This window comes from Myxine glutinosa, chromosome 14 (genome assembly GCF_964187855.1).
Source record: "Myxine glutinosa chromosome 14, kmMyxGlut1.1, whole genome shotgun sequence".
Classification (NCBI taxonomy): Eukaryota; Metazoa; Chordata; class Myxini; order Myxiniformes; family Myxinidae; genus Myxine; species Myxine glutinosa.
Window position 1 is genome coordinate 35,138,985 of NC_136274.1, and position 19,081 is coordinate 35,158,065.

Sequence of the window (19,081 nt, forward strand, 5' to 3'; positions counted from 1 at the left end):
ACAGATCCCACGTCCCTGCGCGGGAAGCAGGGAAAACGTGCGTTGGCACCAAGTCGTGTTCACCCGCCAGCCGCCAACGTGAAGCGTACAGGCCCTCGCTCCTTCCTCCTCGTCCCACGCTCCACAAAGCGCCGAGGTCTCTCAGGCGCGCATACAGCCGTCATGAAGCCAGCACCACCGGGATCAGAAAGAAGGATGCATCCGCTTTTCCCCACAGCCAGGAATAGAGAGAGAGTGCGCGACTGCCACCCTGTGAAACCCAGAACCAAGAGAGTATCTGCGACCGCTCGTTATGCCAGCCACGAACCAAGAGAGAGACGTGCGACTGCACACTGTGAAACCCAGAACCAAGAGAGCGAAAATGGAGGTCCTCTCTCTTTTTGTCCCTCGTGCTCGAACATTCCATGATGACATCCGTGCGTGCTCCAATCGGTGAGCGCCATCGCAGCAGTCCATCACCCTGACCAATCATCACTCCCAGGGGCGGGGCCCCACGGCCCCTCCCGGGTGATGGCTCGGCCGGCAACGTCAGTGGTAGTGTTCGAATGTCCGGATCTGATCGCGTGTTATGTGGTTTATTTAGTGTAGGTGCGGAATGCATGGCTGGTGTTGCATGTCACATAAGAAACAAAGGGAAAACCACAGAGGCAACTACATACATTACCTTATAATTATTACTACATACATTACCAACTACATACATTACCTTATAACATTACCTAAAGGGAGCATTACCTTATACCCTAACTAATTAGCATAGCTCCACCCCTCTCATGGAGACAAATATACAACCTTACCGGACATGCAGCCTGACTGAAGTACATGAAGGTGGCTACACGACATACGGAGCACACTACCCTATACAATCAACCTGGCCTAAGGTATTCCATTGCCTACGCCCATAAACGTAACAACGTGTCAGCTCTTACACTAGCCTCTATTCTGTATACAAAAAAAAAAAAATTACTTGATGAATTTTTTTTTTTTAAAGTTACATATGCGGATGAAACGGTGGTGGTTTAGATAATTATCTATTAGCCAATTGATTAATTTATTATTTTACGATTCTTATTTATTTATTTTCATTATTGATCATTTATTTTCTTACTCATCTTGGCAACATCTCAAGCACCTTGTGAGGTAGGAAGCTGATATTTTGACACTACAGTGACCAAGCGATGTGGCTCTAAAGGATATTTTTGATTTATTGATTTATTGATTAATCGATTTATTATTTAATCGATTTATTATTTATTGATTAATCAATTCTTTTTTTTTTTGATTAATGACTTATTTAATTTTTCGAAAGGTTACAGCTTCAGATGAAACTACCGATTGCTATTAGGTTGAGGTATGCTATTAACCAATTGATTAAGACATTATTTTACTATTATCATTGATTTTAATTATGCAATTAATCAATCAATTATTGTATACCTCTCCCTCCCAATACAGTCTCTATGAGCTGCATAAGGCGCCCCGGCGATGCCGCGCTGGAGGATATTTAATTACTTGGCATGGGGGTGCTGTACTTTGTATCTGTACATGTTTAATTATGTCTCATGCACATACATGTACAGATAGTGAACAACAAAATGGAAACACCTGGGTAAATGAGGGACGCCAAGCAACAGCTTCCACACGGGTGTGGCCCATGTCTTGCAAATAATATCCCAGCATGCTTAAGGTCATGTATAAAAATGCTGCACAGGCATTGTTGCCTATAATTTTGGACAGCATGGCTGCAACAGGAGACACCCAAAAGCCCTATAATTTTGGACAGCGTGGCTGCAAGAGGAGACACCCAAATGCCCCCATCCACAGATCACGTGTGGTCACCCAATGGTTTGATGAGCATGACACTGATATTATCCAGCCTTCTCAGTCATCAGATCTGAACGCAATCGAGCATTTTTCCACCTCCATCAAACAGGTATGAGTTTATTTACTGTCTCATGGGAAGAATGGTGCGCATCCCTCCTGCAGAATTCCAGATGCTGGTGGACTCTATGCCATGGCACATGCAGGCCATACTGGCCGCATGTGGTGGCCCAGTTCCCTATTACGCGACTTTACATTGGTGTTTCCCTTTTTTGTCCACGACCGGTAGATAGACAGAGTATGGAATCTGGCCTTAAACACAGCCAGTTGAGCTTGTGGTAATTGACAAAATGTCTTTGAGCACTCTGTACCAGCAACACTATTTTGTGACGTCTCTTTTCTGTCCATAATCAGCGGGCTGATTAACAAATGACAGGTGCGTGTAGCAGAACCATTTTGCCTTTGGTTTCATAATATGTGAGTACCCTTTTTCTTTGTTTAACAGGGTTTCCCAGGAGGGGTTTTTACAGTTTTTACCATTGCCGTTTAGTAGAAGAATTGACTCAGAATCTGAAAATCTCGGACATCTCTCTCGCGCTAAATTGGTAACCCTGACGCAAGTTGAAGCCCAATTCAACAGCCGAAACGATTCAAATACATTGTTGGCTCCTTGTCACCAGTGTATGTATATACCTGGTGTTGACCTCATAGTTAGGGCGGCGGGTTTGGGATCCTAATGTCCTGAGTTCAAATCACGTTGAATTAACGCCCAGTGGGGTTGACTCAGCCTGTCGTCCTTCTGAGGTCGGCAAAATGAGCACCAGATGACTGGTTATAGAGCGGCATTGCATCAGCGGCATACGCACCCACATAAAAATGATGCAACCAGCAGCCGTGTGGCTGCACATGAACCACCACCACCAGCAGTGCATGTGACAGAGGTGATATATTTTACTCCTACCTCCAACAAACACTACTCCATACATGACTTTGAAGGCTGCACTCATAAAGGGAATGATTGCTGCTTTCAACAACTCCTTACAGCTGCGGATTTATGAAATTGAAGACCCACACTACTGCGTCACATAAGGCAGGTTCTCCGTTGACTGCCATGCCACCTTTGACCAGTGTTTCCTTTACCGGTTGTTATTGCAACGTTTACCACCACACGTCACTTGCAGTTATTGTAGAGCTGGCACTACCCACTGCTGCAGATCTTGCTGATCATGTCAGTCGACACCGCTACATTGACCATGGCTGATGTGGCACCTCCACCACAGCACATCACAGTCACAATATTAAATGGCGGACCTTTAAGAAGCTCGTCCTGGAGCTCCATGTTGCGCAACACCAGCCGTGCCCATCTCCATGTACCCCTTGTAGTGACAAAAAGAAACGCCGTAGTTCAGACTACTATTCGACTTTACCTTCCGTGAACATTCCAGTTTGCTGTTGGTACCACTTGACCTTCGGTGTTAATGGTGATAAGTGTAGACTGAAGAGCACTTTGCTCTTACCAGCCACAGGCATATGACGAGGCCCACAACTAATGGCGACAAGTTCACCCGGGTCCTACATCGGTCACCTTCTCTTCCTCATGGATCGTACTGGTGGACTTCATGTTCTTGTGGATACAGGGGCAGAGGTGAGCATTGTGCCACCTACTGCCGTTGAACAGAAAAATTGACAGGGATATTCATTACATGCCACTAACAGCAGTGCTATTGCTACTTTTGGAGAACATCTCCTCCAGCTTGATTTGGGTTTCGTTGCTCATTTCCATGGGTGCTTACCATTGCTGACACCCGATACTCTATCCTTGGTGCGGATCTTTTTGCATCATTTCAAATCGGTCACATTATAGATGCCAAACACTGCCATCTATGGAATGCCTCAACACAGCTTGGTGTTCTTATTAAAGCATCTACCATTTCGTCACTTCGCTATCACGTGTGTTGCATCCATGCCTACGTGCTCTTTTCAGAAAGTATTTGACTTGTCTATAACGTGCCCAACACATGAAGGCTGAGGCATATCACCTTCACAAGGCCCATGACGCTTAAACCCCCTTTACACAGGGGTGGCGATCGTTGAGAGATCGTTGAGCGATGAAAAAATCTCAATGAGCGCCCAGCGATCGCCAAGATCTCTCAATGATCTCTCAATGATCTTCCAGTGATCGCCACGGTCTCCTCAAAGTTTTGACTCGGTCCAAAACAATCAACGATCGCCAAGGGAAGCGATCTCTCAACGAACGCTCAAGGAGCGCTCAACAATCTCATCGATCTCCCAATGATCTCTCAGCAATATTTCAATGAATGCCAAATTTTTCCACCCCGAAAGGTAGAGATGGCTGAGTGATCAGAGGGATCGCTGAGCGTTCGATGAAAGACCAATAGAGTTCATTGAAAGACCGGGGCGGAGATTGCTGAGAGATCATTGGGCGATCAATTTCCGCTTGAGAGATTGTTGAGCGTTCCTTGAGAGATTGGGGAGAGATTGCCATGGTGATGAGAAGTGCGGCATTGGGGAAAATTGAATTTTTGATCGCACAACGAGCGCACAAGGATCTCCCAAACATTTACACAGAAACGGCTTTTTCGAGGCTTAGGAGATCGTTGAGAGATCGGGCCAATTTTTGATCGCTCAATGGTCACCCAACGATCTCTGTGCTGTGTAAAGGGGGCCTTATCAGCTGCAATCTTTACATGTTTGATGATACTTTTAAAGTATTTTTGGTTGTAAATATTGCGGGTGGAGTCGGGCCACCTATCCAGCCAATGGGGTTTGACTGGAAGGCTTCAGACACATGCAGACAGCTTCATTAAGTTTTTAATATATTGTAAAGCATTTTTGTCCCCCGTCGCACCGTGAAGCGAAAGGGGGACTATGGTTTTCCCCTCCGGGCGTGCGTGCGTGCGTAAGCGAAGGACCGCATTCGAATTTGGTGTGTGGGTGCAACCCACGTCAAAATCCAAGATGGCCACCGCCATGTATGTCTGATGCCATGTATGTCTGAACCTTGTGAGCTGAATATCTTGAAAAATAAGTGAAGTACCAACTTCTAATCTGGTGTGTGGGTGTATCTAGGCATAAGGAAGAACGCTATTGAAAATTGGGTCGCCATGTCAAAATCCAAGATGGCCGCCACCATATATATGTCTGAACCTTGTGAGCGAAATATCTCGAAAAATAAGCGAAGTACCAACTTCTAATCTGGTGTGTGGGTGTATCTAGGCACAAGGAAGAACGCTACTGAAAATTGGGTCGCCATGACAAAATCCAAGATGGCCGCCGCCATGTATGTCTGAACCTTAGTGGAATATCTTGAAAAATAAGCGAAGTACCAACTTCTAATCTGGTGTGTGGGTGTATCTAGGCATAAGGAAGAACGCTACTGAAAATTGGGTCGCCATGACAAAATCCAAGATGGCCGCCTCCATGTATGTCTGAACCTTGTAAGCGAAATATCATATCATAGCATGTTTTCTGCGTCTTCCACTTTGTCAACTCGCATCACTTCCCCGACGGGGGACCGAGGCATAACGCTTGTATTTCAATAGAATTGTATACTTGAACACGAATACAAATGGCCTTAATGCCGCTTACAAAAACTTCCCGTTTGGCAGTACTCGGACAAAATATTGCCCCATCTTAGCCAATTAAATTTGTTGCTAGTGTTATGGATTCGTCCCTTCCGCTGTTGTGGTTTTCATCCACTTGAAACACCTCTGGTTCTATGTATTATTATTATCATTGTTTAAGTGAAATGGCCATTAGTATTATCAAAATGTAAAAGGGTTAACTTTAAAGGAAACTGGATCGGCAACCGGAAGACGAAGAGGAAGAAGGTGGCGAGTGAAGTCGGACAAGAAGCGAGTAGCTTCCAGCTCCGTAGCGAGCGTTGTCAAACGAAAATCGCGGGTGAACTTTGAGTTTCCTTGAAAGGAGTCCTTGCGATAGGTGTTATCGCTGGGGGATTGAAAAACCTGCATGGTCAGGTTTGGGCGTTGCGATTCTGAAGAATCATCGCCCGGTCGTGTTGACTCAAGTAAGACTAAGAGCCGTCGGCCATTTTGACACTCGCGCTTTGTTCATCAAAAGGTCTTGGCTACGCGTCAGTTTTTTCACCATCCTGTCGTCTGTCGGGGATGTGTGTGCGCAACGCTGAGTTTGGAGATTGAGTTGCGGTTTGCCTACTGAACAGTGAATGTTCATACCTGGAGGGCGCCTTTGGGATTTCCCATTCCGCCGCGAGTTTGCCTGTGGTTTTGGACCACGTGACTTTTGCGTCGCTTCGACCGCCTACGCCTGAGAGCTGCTTCGGCGGTGCGACTGCCCTTGCCATCCTCACGGGATTCTGGTCTCAATTGGACACTGTTCTAGCGATTGCTGGAGCGAGTCAACTTCGTCTTGAGGACGGGAATATAGAGACATTGGGGAAGGTTTTTCCACTCACTGGGAACACCGTGAGTTATCCTATGCTAGTTGATGGTACCATCATAAGATGTATTGTGTACTTTTGATTGCTATTTGTTGTACCGTTATTCTTGTGTGATTTTTTAATACAATATTTGTTTGTTGATAATCATTGGTGTGGTTTCACTATTGATTTCTGACGCAGAATAACATTTTTCTGCCGTGGCTCCTCTCGGGGCTCGGAGGTACATCGTGACCAGGGGGTCGGGGAGGAGCACGTAACACTAGCCCACTCCGACATGGGGATTCAGACTAAATTGCAGCTCGTAGGAAATGTCTTGTTCTGACGCACAAACCAACAGTTGAAAAGACCCGTCCCATGTCCTTTTTCTCAAGACTGCGTGGGGTAATGTGTTCTATGAACTCTTGTTTTTATTATGCACACCAACAGCAGTTTAGCCAAAGTATCCAGGGTCAGGTCATAGGCATAAACCCTCCATCCCCACTCCCAATCCCCCCCCCCCCCACCACCACCAGCACCACTACCACCACCACCCTTGCATCACCAAAGTCGAGAGATGACTTGCAAAATTTTCTCCTCTGCACCTGAAGTAGTGTATGTGGTTTAATACCTGATCCCTGTGGGAGGGAGCAGATATGACTTGTTTGCTAAAAGGATAATTTATTATTACAGCTGTGCCATATGCGCTCGAATTTACTTCAAGGTTGTTCTGGCCTGCATTGTTTCAGGATGTTCCAGCACTTGTCAGTTGAGAAGATGAATGAGCTGGAACGAGTTGCGAAGGGAATTGTATCTCCAGGAAAAGGGATCCTCGCTGCAGATGAATCAACTGGTGAGAATTTGTACAAACATAAGCAAACACAGACAGGAATAAGTACATGCCTGCATGTGCACATCCCCGCACACTTCTGCAAGTACATGGCACACTCCTATCTGGCAAACTATTCCACTACTTCCTTTTTTTGGATACAAGGTCCAGACTCATGGAAGAGCTCGTACACTGAACAGATCAGGATGTAATATAACAAAAGCAACAGTAGATGGAGGGGCAGCACCAACAGCAGGGCTTAAGGCCAAAATAGGGGGTGACTTTGAGAAATAATGGGTGTGGGGTGGAATTGGGCATAAGGGAAGACGCTTGGGGTGGTACGAGGGGTGGGGAGTAAAGGGGGGCGGGGGAGGTATAGAAGATCATGGTTTTCGTCGGCTGTTCTGAGATGGTGGTGAACAGCTATCTTGAAGACTTGGAGGGAACAATGAGATTGAAGATGATGTGGAACTTGGTTCCGTAGGTGCGAAAAAAAAAAAGAGGAACAAATGAGTGGAGGTGAGCAGTGATTCTGGATTTTGACTTTTAGCAGAAATGGATTGATGGACCGTGTGCGCCATGCAGAAATCGGGTGGGGTGAGGGGACAAAGCAATGAGCAGAGGGTGCAAGACCAGAAATGAAGCAGTACAGGACAGACATTACTGACCTTTCTGCGATGGGAAAGTGATAGACCCATAGACTAATGTTTTTGTCACTGATCTACACATAGGTGAGCATATAGTATCCCATATAGTTTGGGATATAGTATCCCATATAGTTTGGGATATAGTATCCCATATCCCAAAAATGTAATCAATTTTAAATTCGGCCCATAACACAGCAAAATGTGAAAAAGTCAAGGGGTGTGAATACTTTCTGAAGGCACGGTAAATGCCAGTTACATTGATAATTAGAAAATGCTAAAAAAAATACATGACTTTATCATAAGCTGAAGCCTCTGCAATAATAATTTAATTGAAGTAATAGAGTAAGTGAAGGCAACGTCACTTTTAAATTTATCCTGCAGACATTATTAGTTGCTTTGTCCCTGTTCCAAGGAACCATGGGGAAACGACTGCAGGCGATCAACGTGGAGAACACTGAGGAGAACAGACGTTCATACCGCCAGATCCTGTTTTCCAGCAAACCAAGTGTGGCTCAGGCCATCGGGGGTGTCATCCTGTATGAAGAAACTCTCTATCAGAAGTCTGATGATGGCATCCCTTTTCCACATGTGATCAAGAATAAGTGCATTGAAGTTGGAATAAAGGTGAGGTTATCAATATCAGTATGATCTACGAGTATATTGTATCGGCAAATACATTTTGCTTGACTTTTTGCACAAACAGCCATTGTTGGTCATACGCAATCGAACGAAACATGACGTGAATACTTCTGACGCAATTGGAGGAAAGAATGGTTTATCATTCACTCACTCACTCACACTCACTCGCTCATCCTCTTCGTCCCAATGGGACATAAGGCTGGAAAGAATATGGAAGGATGGTTTATGGCCGGGCCTTTCGCGATTACAAACACGTGTCTATTATGTTAACAAAGAGTGCTTCTCTCTTTGGTAAAGTGCTCTGCATAGTTCAGATTTGTACTGCACTACATTGTTTACACTGCACCAGTTTCCCAAAGATGTCCAAGGTCATTGTGAAACGATATTTAACTCGGATACACTCCATTCAACCTTGTGCAACAAGTGCCAGAGATACGTTTTTGTCCAAACAATAAAAAGTGCCTGAAGACTTGTTTATACCCTTCTGTGTGGCTGTTTTTCATGTCCCCTGGCAGCGAGGGGGAACATGTTATTATCCTTATGATTAATACCATGTTGGCCCAGCTTCCGTGGGCAATTTAAAGTTGACATTTCCACAAAGTGAAACTTTCTTCTGGGATACCACAAATTTTAGCACACACACATCAACAGAGGATGCTTTTTCTGTCACATACCTACCTACATACACCATATTTCCATCATATATAAGCAGACTATCTGCCCTGCAGGTGATATTGTTCCAAGCGTGCAACACGTTCTTCTGCCACATACATTTATTTGGGTGGTGTATAGAGAACAGCGGCTAGGGTGCCGGCTTAGGATCCTAGGATCCTGGGTTCGAATCCCGGTCAATCGCTGAATTAACGCCAGGGGGGTTGACTCAGCCTGTCATCCTTCCGAGGTCGGCAAATTGAGTACCAGTTCACTGGTAATTCCCTGCTTGTCGTTAAAGGCGGCAAAAAGGGTTGGCGTCAGGAAGGGCATCCGGCCGTAAAACATTGCTTCAAAAAGGGGACCGAAAAACAACAACAACCACAGTTCCCGAAAAAGGCCAACCCCCGCTTGTGGGGAAAAATGGCCTCTAAAAGGTGGTTTTTATTTATCTATAGAGAACAGACCACTGCTTCGATTGCTCCCGGGGAAAAAAATAATGACCCAGGTTGCGTACATGAAGGAAAAACGCGTGTACTGCTTGTGTGCATATATAATACATCATGGTTATATAGCTCGGATAACTCCAATTGCACCCCCTTTTCCCCAGAGGAAGAAAACGCCAAGATGAGTGAAAATAATGAAATGCAGTATATAAAAAAATATATAAAAATTCAAAACTTTATGGAATCAAACAAAACTTCAGGAAACACACCTCCATGGTGTCCTGAGAAATCCCTGAAAATTGTAGCTTCCTAGGTTAAATCCTCTTGGAGGAGCAGATGAAACATACAACATACATATAACATACTGTACATACATACATTACATAGTATGACGGATGTGGCCCAGTTAACAACGAAAGACCAAAACATCTATAAAAAGACCACTGGAGCTGTCTCCAACATTCACCTTTGGTTGGATCCTCACCCAGTGTCGGTTTACCGCACTGGCAAGATGATTGCAGTGGATGGGGAACCGTGCCAGTGGTCGCACAATGGATGTTAATTGGCTGAGTTAACCAACGTTATGCGCTGCACCATATCGTCAGAGACCAATTAACTACTTGGGTTAATCACCCCCAGGAGTGCGAGTTTCAACCAACCTAAACAGGATAAGTCAAGACACTATGCTAAATATGTCACGAATTTATTACAAGCACAACAGAAATTGGTTAGAGAAAATATGGGTAGGACTTAAACAAGGAATTGGTGGGAAAACACAGGAATAGAGGCATGCAGAAAATATACACAATTTATAAGCACATATACATTTCCTCTTATGTGAGAAACCTGCCATTGGATGTCTCTCAGCACTGTGATAATGATGTTTAATGTGATTGCATATTTCTAGGTGGACAAGGGGCTTGTTCCATTGGCCGGAACTTGTGGCGAAACTACGACTCAAGGTGAGGAAAACAAACTCTATAAATATCTCCTTATAAACCAAGATGAAAATTTTCACCATCCCTGATTCCTTTTCTTTACCCTGCAAATACCCTTTCCTTTCCCATTCTGCGCACCTAGTTCTCCATGGCCAGCAGACTATACGTATTTTATTTGGGGCTATTTACAGGTTAAATTTGCATGGCGAAGTGAGATGGGTGTTTGAGGGAGTAGGTGTGAGGCAAGGTTGGGCTGGCAGTATTCTGGGCTTTCGGGCAAAAGGGGTCTTTGGGCCCTCGAGACAACATTTTTGGATCCTGTTGCAGTGATCCTGTGGCAGTGAGGGCACTAGCTTGTTCCCAGGTGGAAGGTCAGCTGCCTTGTCTTTCTTGGGTTACAGTCCAATTAATTATTATTTATCGGTGTCATTTATCTGAAAATTTTGCCGAGAAAAACTAGTGTTTACTTTAGCCATTTGATCTAAAATAAAGATGATCGCTGGACATTCGGACTGACCAAGTCAATTCGCACCCTTGTCTGTTGAACATTGTTCTCTAGGTATAATATTAGCAAAAAATATTTGAAGAATGTTAATTTTTTTTGAATAGAGAGGATACAAACCCAGTTTTTTGTAATGCACATTTATTGGTTAATAACCATTTTCTGTAAAGTTTTTGAAACTGCAGCTTCAATAGCGGTAAATGTCGTTTGTTCGGCAATCGATCAAAATCGTCTTTCAACCCTCGAGTAACATGCTATGTTTAAGTATAAGTTCTAAAATCCCCTTCCACTCCCATTTCTGAAGACGTTTTCCATTTCTTCCTTTGCCCATACAAGTGCATCACACTTGCATCTGGTTGTCCCCTCTATCCTTGATCTTCTCTATCCTCGTCCAAGCCTCATTCTCGCTGACGACATACGCGACTTCCTCCGTCCACCATACCTGGTTTATATTCCTTGATGATGATCTTCCTCTTCCACACAAAACTTCTGCAATTCCCCCTTATGCATGCATTCATATTTAATTTATGTCAGTATCTCGAATAACAATAAAACTATTCAATGTTATTTTTGGTATATCTATTTTTGGACACCCTGCATGTGAGAATGTAATGTGTGATGCGTGTGATGAATATACAGACTTGGCATTTAATATGGAATATTTTTTTGTGGGGGTGAACTTACTTTTCAAGATGACTTAGAACCAAAAGTTCATTGGAATTATGTTGAAATTATTCTAGATTTTGTTAATGTGACCTTTAAAAGAAACAAAAACCACATTTGACATTTCGAAGCAAATAAATTGATCCTTGAAAGTGATGTAAACTGATATCGAACTCGATTCACGGACAGTACTGTGTTAAACTTCTGTGCGTTTTCCAGAAGTATCTCTTTATTTTGCACATTAGCCAAAATTTTTTTTTACAAAAACAAAAGTTAAATTACGACTGGGATTACGGACAGTAAAATTACAGTTCAGTACTTCGTGTAACCCCCACGAGCATTCAGGAGAGCACGTACACGTTGAGGCATGCTGTTCACGAGATTTGCCAAGGTTTGGACAGGAATCGCTTGCCATGCAATGACAATAGCGTGCTGCAATTCACGCACAGAGGCAGGCTGCTGCTCCAAGTTGTCGATTTGACACATTCATTCTGCCCACAAGTTCTCTATCGGATTCATATCCGGGGACATGGCAGGCCACTCCATATGCTCTGCACCATGGTCAGCAAGAAAGTGTTGGATCATGCGAGCACGATGAGGCCGTGCATTGTCATCTTGGAAGACAAAGTTTCCTCGAAAGGCTGCACAAACAAATGGAAGCAATGTTTCTTCCAGAATGGCCCTGTGCTTGAACTGGTTCAGGTTTCCATTCAGAATAACCAGGTCAGTTTTGCCCCCTGCATGAAAAGCAGCCCAAACGGTCACCCCACCACCTCCAGCTTGGACTCTTGGCACTATACAATCTTCGTTGTAGGCTTCATGCACTTGTCTGCGCACTCGGACGCGGCCATATTGACGATAGACCAGAAATCTAGACTTGTCACTGAAGATCACGTGATTCCAGTGTCCTGGCTGCCATTGACGGTGCTCTCTGGCCCACTGCAATCGGTGCTGGCGGTGTTGTCTGGTCAGACGTGGCTTTCTCAGGGGACGCCTGGCACGATGGCCTGCTTGAACCAGTCGTTGGTTGACTAGCCTTCTGGATACAGGCACATTTGTCAGTTGCTGCCACTCAGCCCTAAGCCGATTAGCTGACTTGGTACGGCCATTGCAGACTAACCGGTGCAGCTGGTGATCATCCCTCCTTGTGGTTCTGCGGGGACGTCCTGACCTCGGTATTGGAGTAGGGACACCCCTCTGAGCATTTCGTTTCAGGATCTTTGACACCTGACCTTGAGTGATGCCATACTGCCGAGCAATAGCACGCTGTTTCATGCCGGAATTTCGTAAACCCACCACTAAATGACAAACAGCATTGTCGAGTTGACGGACCATCTCCAGGGGAAGCGGCAATAACTTTTGTAGACGTGCAGCAGTTGTTTTCCACTAATACAGAATGCAACAACCCTTATATACCCGATTGTGAAGCCAATAGTCAAATGTACCTGTCTGTACATTTTGTCACGGCACCTGTGATATATTCCTGTTATTGACTTCTTGCTGCGACAGACAATCAGTGACATGGTTCTTTTAACAAAGAAATCACCGAAGCGTAAAAGAAACTCACCAGATTGATATACCGAGTTCAGAAAGTAAACCCGTCAAGAAAAAAAGAAGATTCCATATTAAATGCCAAGTCTGTATGACACCACATTAAAGTATTGCATCTTCTCATAAGGAAGGTAAGGTATACATTTATTATTATTATTATTATTATTATTATTATTATTGTTATTTAATGCAATGTGTGGTGAGTATTCTACCATTTTTGTTCGTATCACGCATAAATGGTCTGTTTGGGAAATTGTCATTCAATCATTGAAAGATATGTCATTTTGCATGTTTGTAAAAGTAAATAAAACGAGTTTTTGGGTTTTTTTTGCCTATAATTGCTCTGAAGTTCAACCAGCATTCTCTTCTCTTCTTCCAGGACTGGATGGGCTGGCAGAACGCTGTGCACGGTATAAAAGTGAAGGAGCAGCTTTTGCAAAATGGCGCTGTGTTTTCAAGATAACGGAGCACACCCCATCACCTCTGGCTATCATGGAGAACGCCAATGTACTGGCTCGTTATGCCAGCATATGCCAGTCGGTAAAGTTGGCTCTTTCCTCATTATATTGGGCCTGGGTACTTTGTTTTAATATCTCATACACTGTGCTATGGTTTATCTATCTTATATCTATCTATCTTCTATATATATATAAAAAGTTTTTGTTTGTTTGTCTGCATGCGCTAATCTCCTAAACGGTGAAAGATAGGAGGAAACTTCTGAAACAAAAAATGTCGGGACGGGCCCCGGGAAGGTTATAGGCTAGGTGGCGAGGTCGGTCGAGGCCGTCTCGGCCGGGCTGGGCGCATTTCGCAATTAAAAGCTGAGATGAATTATAGTCGTCAATCTTCTACAGCCGCGAGTAAAAGCTGAATTATAGTACAGTAGTAAATTCATTCAAAAAGAACACGGGCAACGCCGGGTGCTTTCGGCTAGTACTGTATAAGTAGACAAGGAAGCATTAATGATCATGGTTACATCCAATGCTCGCTTGTTTCTTTTTATACCTCTGCCGACGAAGTCACCGGAGGCATTATGTTTTTGGGTTGTCCGTTCGTCCGTGCATCCGTCCATCTGTCTGTCTGTGATAGTTTTTCATTACCACAATTGAGACTGGCTGAAGGGATCCAAGTCAAATTTGATACAAGTATGTATAATGACACAAATATGAACTGATTCGATTATGAAGTCAAAAGGTCAGAGGTCAGAGGTCAGAGGTCCCTTTAGGTAAAAAAATCCTAATGTGCTAACTCTTGAACCAGTGATGGGATTTTGACTAAACTTGGTATAAGTGCATATCATGATGAAGTGATTAGATTTCACCATCAAAGGTCAGAGGTCATTTCAGGTAAAAATGTAATACAGTACTTGAGAACAGCTGAAGGGATTTTTTTTAATCAAACTGGGTAAAATTATATATAATGATTTAATAATATGGGCGGAGGCATATCGGTCAACGTCGCAATGTCGAAGAGTGCTGCTCTAGTTTATATAAAAGTAATGAATTGAGTAAAGTTTTAATTTGCTACATTTTCTCATTGTTAGTTATCTTGCGTACCCCTGTAGCATTTTGCTTTTGTAAAAGCAGCACAGACACACTAATTTTGCTCATTTGTGCCAGTCAGTGATTGACATGATGGTGCAGAGGCCGCACACTTTCCTTTGTGCTGGTCGAGTCTGTGTTTGATTCCTGACTTGCTGGTAAATTGTTGGGTTAGTGCTTCTGAGACGGTTTCCATCAGAGTCCCATTGAAGGCTATTTTTGTTTTTGCATTCAAAAATTTCCTCCATTATTAAATTAATGGCACCTTAATAATACTGAACATTTTAAATAGGAAATTTACAAATGCTTAGTATGACATCTTTGACAAAGTGTGGTCAACGAAGAAATTCAAGATAAATCCAGTTGCCATCAATTACAACGGTAAAATAATATAATTGGGCCTATAATGCCTATGACATATCCACGTCGAAGCACACTTATCTCCTGCATGTAATGCTTATGCAGCTAACCCCAAACCAGGAATTTGGCCAGGGCACCGGCACACATTTTTTTTTTTTTTTTTTTTTTTTTTTTTTTTGTATACAGAGTCGAGGCTCGTGAAAGAGCTAACATTTATCAAACAAACAAATCAAACAAGCAAACAAAGTATATAAAAAGGGGAGCGGTCGACAAGATGGGGAGAGAAGGGGAGGAAGCACACAAACACAACACTTGAGAGCAGGGACATCGAGAGATGTGTGGGAGGGAGAGGGCCTGGGGGGAGGCAGGATAGGTATAAAACGCAAGGACACCAAGGACTTCCAGGAAAGATGTCGGCACCTCAAAAAAGTGGATTTGGGGTGAAATTAGCGAGGGTAGAAAAGATCAAGGTTTTGGATTGGGGAAGATAAGAGATGGTGGTGAACAGCCTTTTTAAAGACCTGGAGGGAGGAGTGGGATTGAAGAGAGTGAGGGAGTTTGTTCCAGAGGCGAGAGAAAAGAGGAATGAAGGAGTGAAGGTGAGCAGAGTATTGATTTTGGCAGTTTAACCATAAGAGGGTTGCAGGCAGATCTTGTGCGACCTGTAGGAATATTTGGGGGACAGAGCCCAGAGAGAGCTGGGGGAGCAAGGCCGGAAAGGAGTCTGTAGAAGATGGAAAGACCACCAACCTGCCTGCGGTGAGTAAGTGAAAGGCCTTCGGAGTTAGCGTCATCGCGGGAGATTCCAATGATTCTGAACGCTTTGGTTTCAACAGCGTGAAGACGAGCTAGGTGTGAGGCAGGAGCACCAGCCCAGAGGGGAGAGCAGTACTCCATTAAGCTGCGGATGAAAGCCTTGTATGTGGTGAGCTCAGGTGTGCCAAGGAAGGACTTTGCACGACGGAGGATGCCCAGTCGGCGACTGGCTTTGGAGGCCAGCTTGGAAATGTGGTTTTCCCAGGAAAGATCATGGCAGATAGTGAGACCCAAAAGCTTGAGTGACAGAACTTCTTGGAGAGGATTATTCAGAAAGTAGATGGCAGGGGTGTCCAGTCGGTCTTTTCGGAGAGACATCGTAAGAGTGTGAGATTTGTCAGGATTGAAAGACATGTTCCACTTGTTTCCCAGCCTGTGATTTTGTCCAGGTCTGCAGAGAGTGAGGAGGCTGCAGACTGCCGATCTGAGGGATGAGGAATGGAGCGGCAGAGAGTGGAGTCGTCAGCAAAGAGATAGAGGATTTTCAAGAGAGTCAGAGAGATCATTGATGAAGATCAGAAAAAGCACAGGGCCCAGAACACTGCCTTGGGGAACTCCAGCCTGAACAGGAAGAGGAGATGAGAGAAACCCATTTAGGGCCACACGTTGACTACGACTAGAGAGGAAGTCCGCCAGCCATGCATGGAGATTTCCATGGATACCAAAAGAGGAGCGTTTGGTGAGCAGAGCGGGGTGCCAGACCGTATCGAAGGCACGAGATATGTCGAGGGAGACTGCTCTAATTTCCTGTTTGGCATTGAGGACCTCCATCCATTGTTGAGACAGCAGAAGCAGCATGTCCAGAGTAGAGTGACCTGGTCTGAAACCAAATTGATGATCAGAGATCAAGCCATTGGAGAAGAGGAAAGATTTCATATCCGAAGCAATGATGGATTCCATGACTTCGCTGATAATTGGGAGAAGGCTGATTGGTTTGTAGTTGCTGGGATCTGTTTTTGCACCTTTTTTGTACAAAGCGGTGATGTTGGCTGATTTCCAGGCAGATGGCAGTTGACCTTGAGCAAAAGAGAGGGTGAAGAGAACAGAGAGAGGGAGTGAAAGAGTGGAAGAACAGGATTTTAGGACCCGTGGGCTGATGCCGTCAGTGCCAGCCATCGCAATGGGTTCATTTTAAACGATGCTGTGAGTTCTTTAACATCTGTAATCTATAAATGCAGACAAAAAAGCTGGCTTTATGTGTTTGTACTGAAGATTGTGTGCTGTGAGGATGCCATATGTTGGCATTGGTGCATAACAGTATTTTTTAGTTTATCTAGAAACCCACCCAACTCTTCCCAAATACATAATCATTGGAAAAGTAGTGCCATCGCTTTTCAATGTATTTCAGCTCTTTACAGCAGGCTGAGAATGAATTGCCTCATAGTTACTCCCGCTAGGGAGGTGTGTGTGTGTGTGTGTGTGTGTGTGTGTGTGTGTGTGTGTGTGTGTGTGTGTGTGTGTGTGTGTGTGTGTGTGTGTGTGTGTGTGTGTGTGTGTGTGTGTGTGTGTGTGTGTGTTCGTGACCAAGATATCTGGAAAAGTTCTGAACGGATTTGGATGAAAGTTGGTGGGATGATTGCCCTTGGGATAATGAAGAATTGATTAGTTTTTGGTGAAGCTCAGGATATTATTCCCGATCCAGGAATTTTGTGAAGGATTTTTTTACCATTGGAAGATGGGGCTCATTTTTTTTAACATTATCTTCTATATTTAACATTGTGATATGAAAATAGTTTTCATATTTGTTGTAAATGTAGTTTAAACTCGTGGTTATGCGAGCGGTGTATTTTTTTAGCAGCGTCGTCTTCAATTTTCTTTTCTTTTTTTCTCTAATAAAGACATATTCTGTCATTTTAAAACCACCAAAGTGTGTATTAGGTTCCCCCGTTTAATAAAATGTATCGTTTGATACGTATAATGCTTTAAAACTGTTTTTTGGTTTTTTTTACCTCAGAGATATCAACATTTAGCTCAGCAAATGTCAATCGCGGTGTCAGTATTTGATGAACTTATAAAGACCTAGTTCCAGATTTGTCAATGGCTGAGGTATATTAACAAACGAATAAAACAGATTTGGCAAAATTCCAACTTTTAAAAAAAAGATCGCATATTCACCCAAGGTTGAGAGGCTGAAGAAGAAACCTCACATGGGCTTCCCAGACCAAATAAATAATTCTGGTTCTGGCTCTGCGATTTTCAGGTTTATTACTCCTGCCAGGGAGTAACGCATTCGATTGTGTGTGTGTGTGTGTGTGTGTATGTTCGTGAACAACATATCTGGAAAAGTTCTGAACGGATTTGGATGAAAGTTGGTGGGATGATTGCCCTTGGGATAAGGAAGAATTGATTAGTTTTTGGTGAAGCTCAGGATATTATTCCGGATCCAGGAATTTTTTTTGGGAAGGATTTTTTCTGTTTTACTGCATTAAAGGTTTTATTCTTATTCTTAAATGATGTTTTTCTCCTCTAATTCCGAGATATATCAAAATAAATTCTCTGAGAGTTAGGGCCTACTTTCTTTTTCATTTATTGTTTTGGGGAGAGGGGATGTTAAACAAAACGTATTATTCCAACTAAACCCACGGCGGGAGTATGCGCTCTACTGAGTGGCGTTCTAGTTTATAATATTTTCATTTAATACTAGTTCCATTTGTACTTTACAGCAAGGATTGGTCCCTATTGTGGAGCCCGAGCTACTTCCTGATGGAGATCATTCGATTGAACGCTGCCAGTGCGTCACTGAAAAGGTGAGGCCCTCAGAAAATCATCTGTACATAGGGATTAGTCAAGCTATAGAGTAAATTTCCTGAATGATATGCAAGACTAAGTTCTGCCTTAAAACAGCTTCTGTTGCATTTAATACTTTCCTTTGTTTCTTATTTAGTTCATACAAGGCATACCTAACTGTCGCTTCACAGAAGGGGTCAATCAAAAGACAGCATGTTGTACTTCGCAAACATATTGCATGTCTTTGTATGAATCTCAATGAGGAAGTGAAACACGTGAAAAAAAAAAAAAGGATATTTTATACCATGTTGTTGTTGCTGCTGTCGTGGTGGTTGTTTGTGTGTGCTTTCCGTTTACTTTTATTTTATTTTTTTATATTTGTTGCTTCGAGAAGTATTACAATATATAATTTTGTGTGCTCCTTCCGTGTCATTATAAAAGGTTGCTGTTGTCATAGAATAATAAATGTAATCGTTGGAGCCACTGAATTACGCTGACGTTCCTGCTTCTTCAATCCTGGAAAAAATGAG

At 43.5% G+C, this 19,081-nt stretch overlaps 1 protein-coding gene across 4 annotated transcripts in view; it reads left to right on the forward strand.

Annotated features, from left to right (window-relative positions):
• The window catches only part of LOC137439607 (fructose-bisphosphate aldolase, non-muscle type), an 82,675-nt gene that overhangs the window by 16,185 nt on the left and 47,409 nt on the right, over nt 1-19,081 (forward strand). For all 4 annotated transcript variants that reach the window (XM_068135522.2, XM_078768472.1, XM_068135523.2 and 1 more), the window contains 5 exons: nt 6,991-7,094; nt 8,130-8,341; nt 10,361-10,415; nt 13,487-13,647; nt 18,488-18,571. In XM_068135522.2, the coding sequence (XP_067991623.2) occupies nt 6,992-7,094; nt 8,130-8,341; nt 10,361-10,415; nt 13,487-13,647; nt 18,488-18,571 (615 nt within the window). In that variant the 5' untranslated portion in view covers nt 6,991. The remainder of the gene's footprint in view (nt 1-6,990; nt 7,095-8,129; nt 8,342-10,360; nt 10,416-13,486; nt 13,648-18,487; nt 18,572-19,081) is intronic.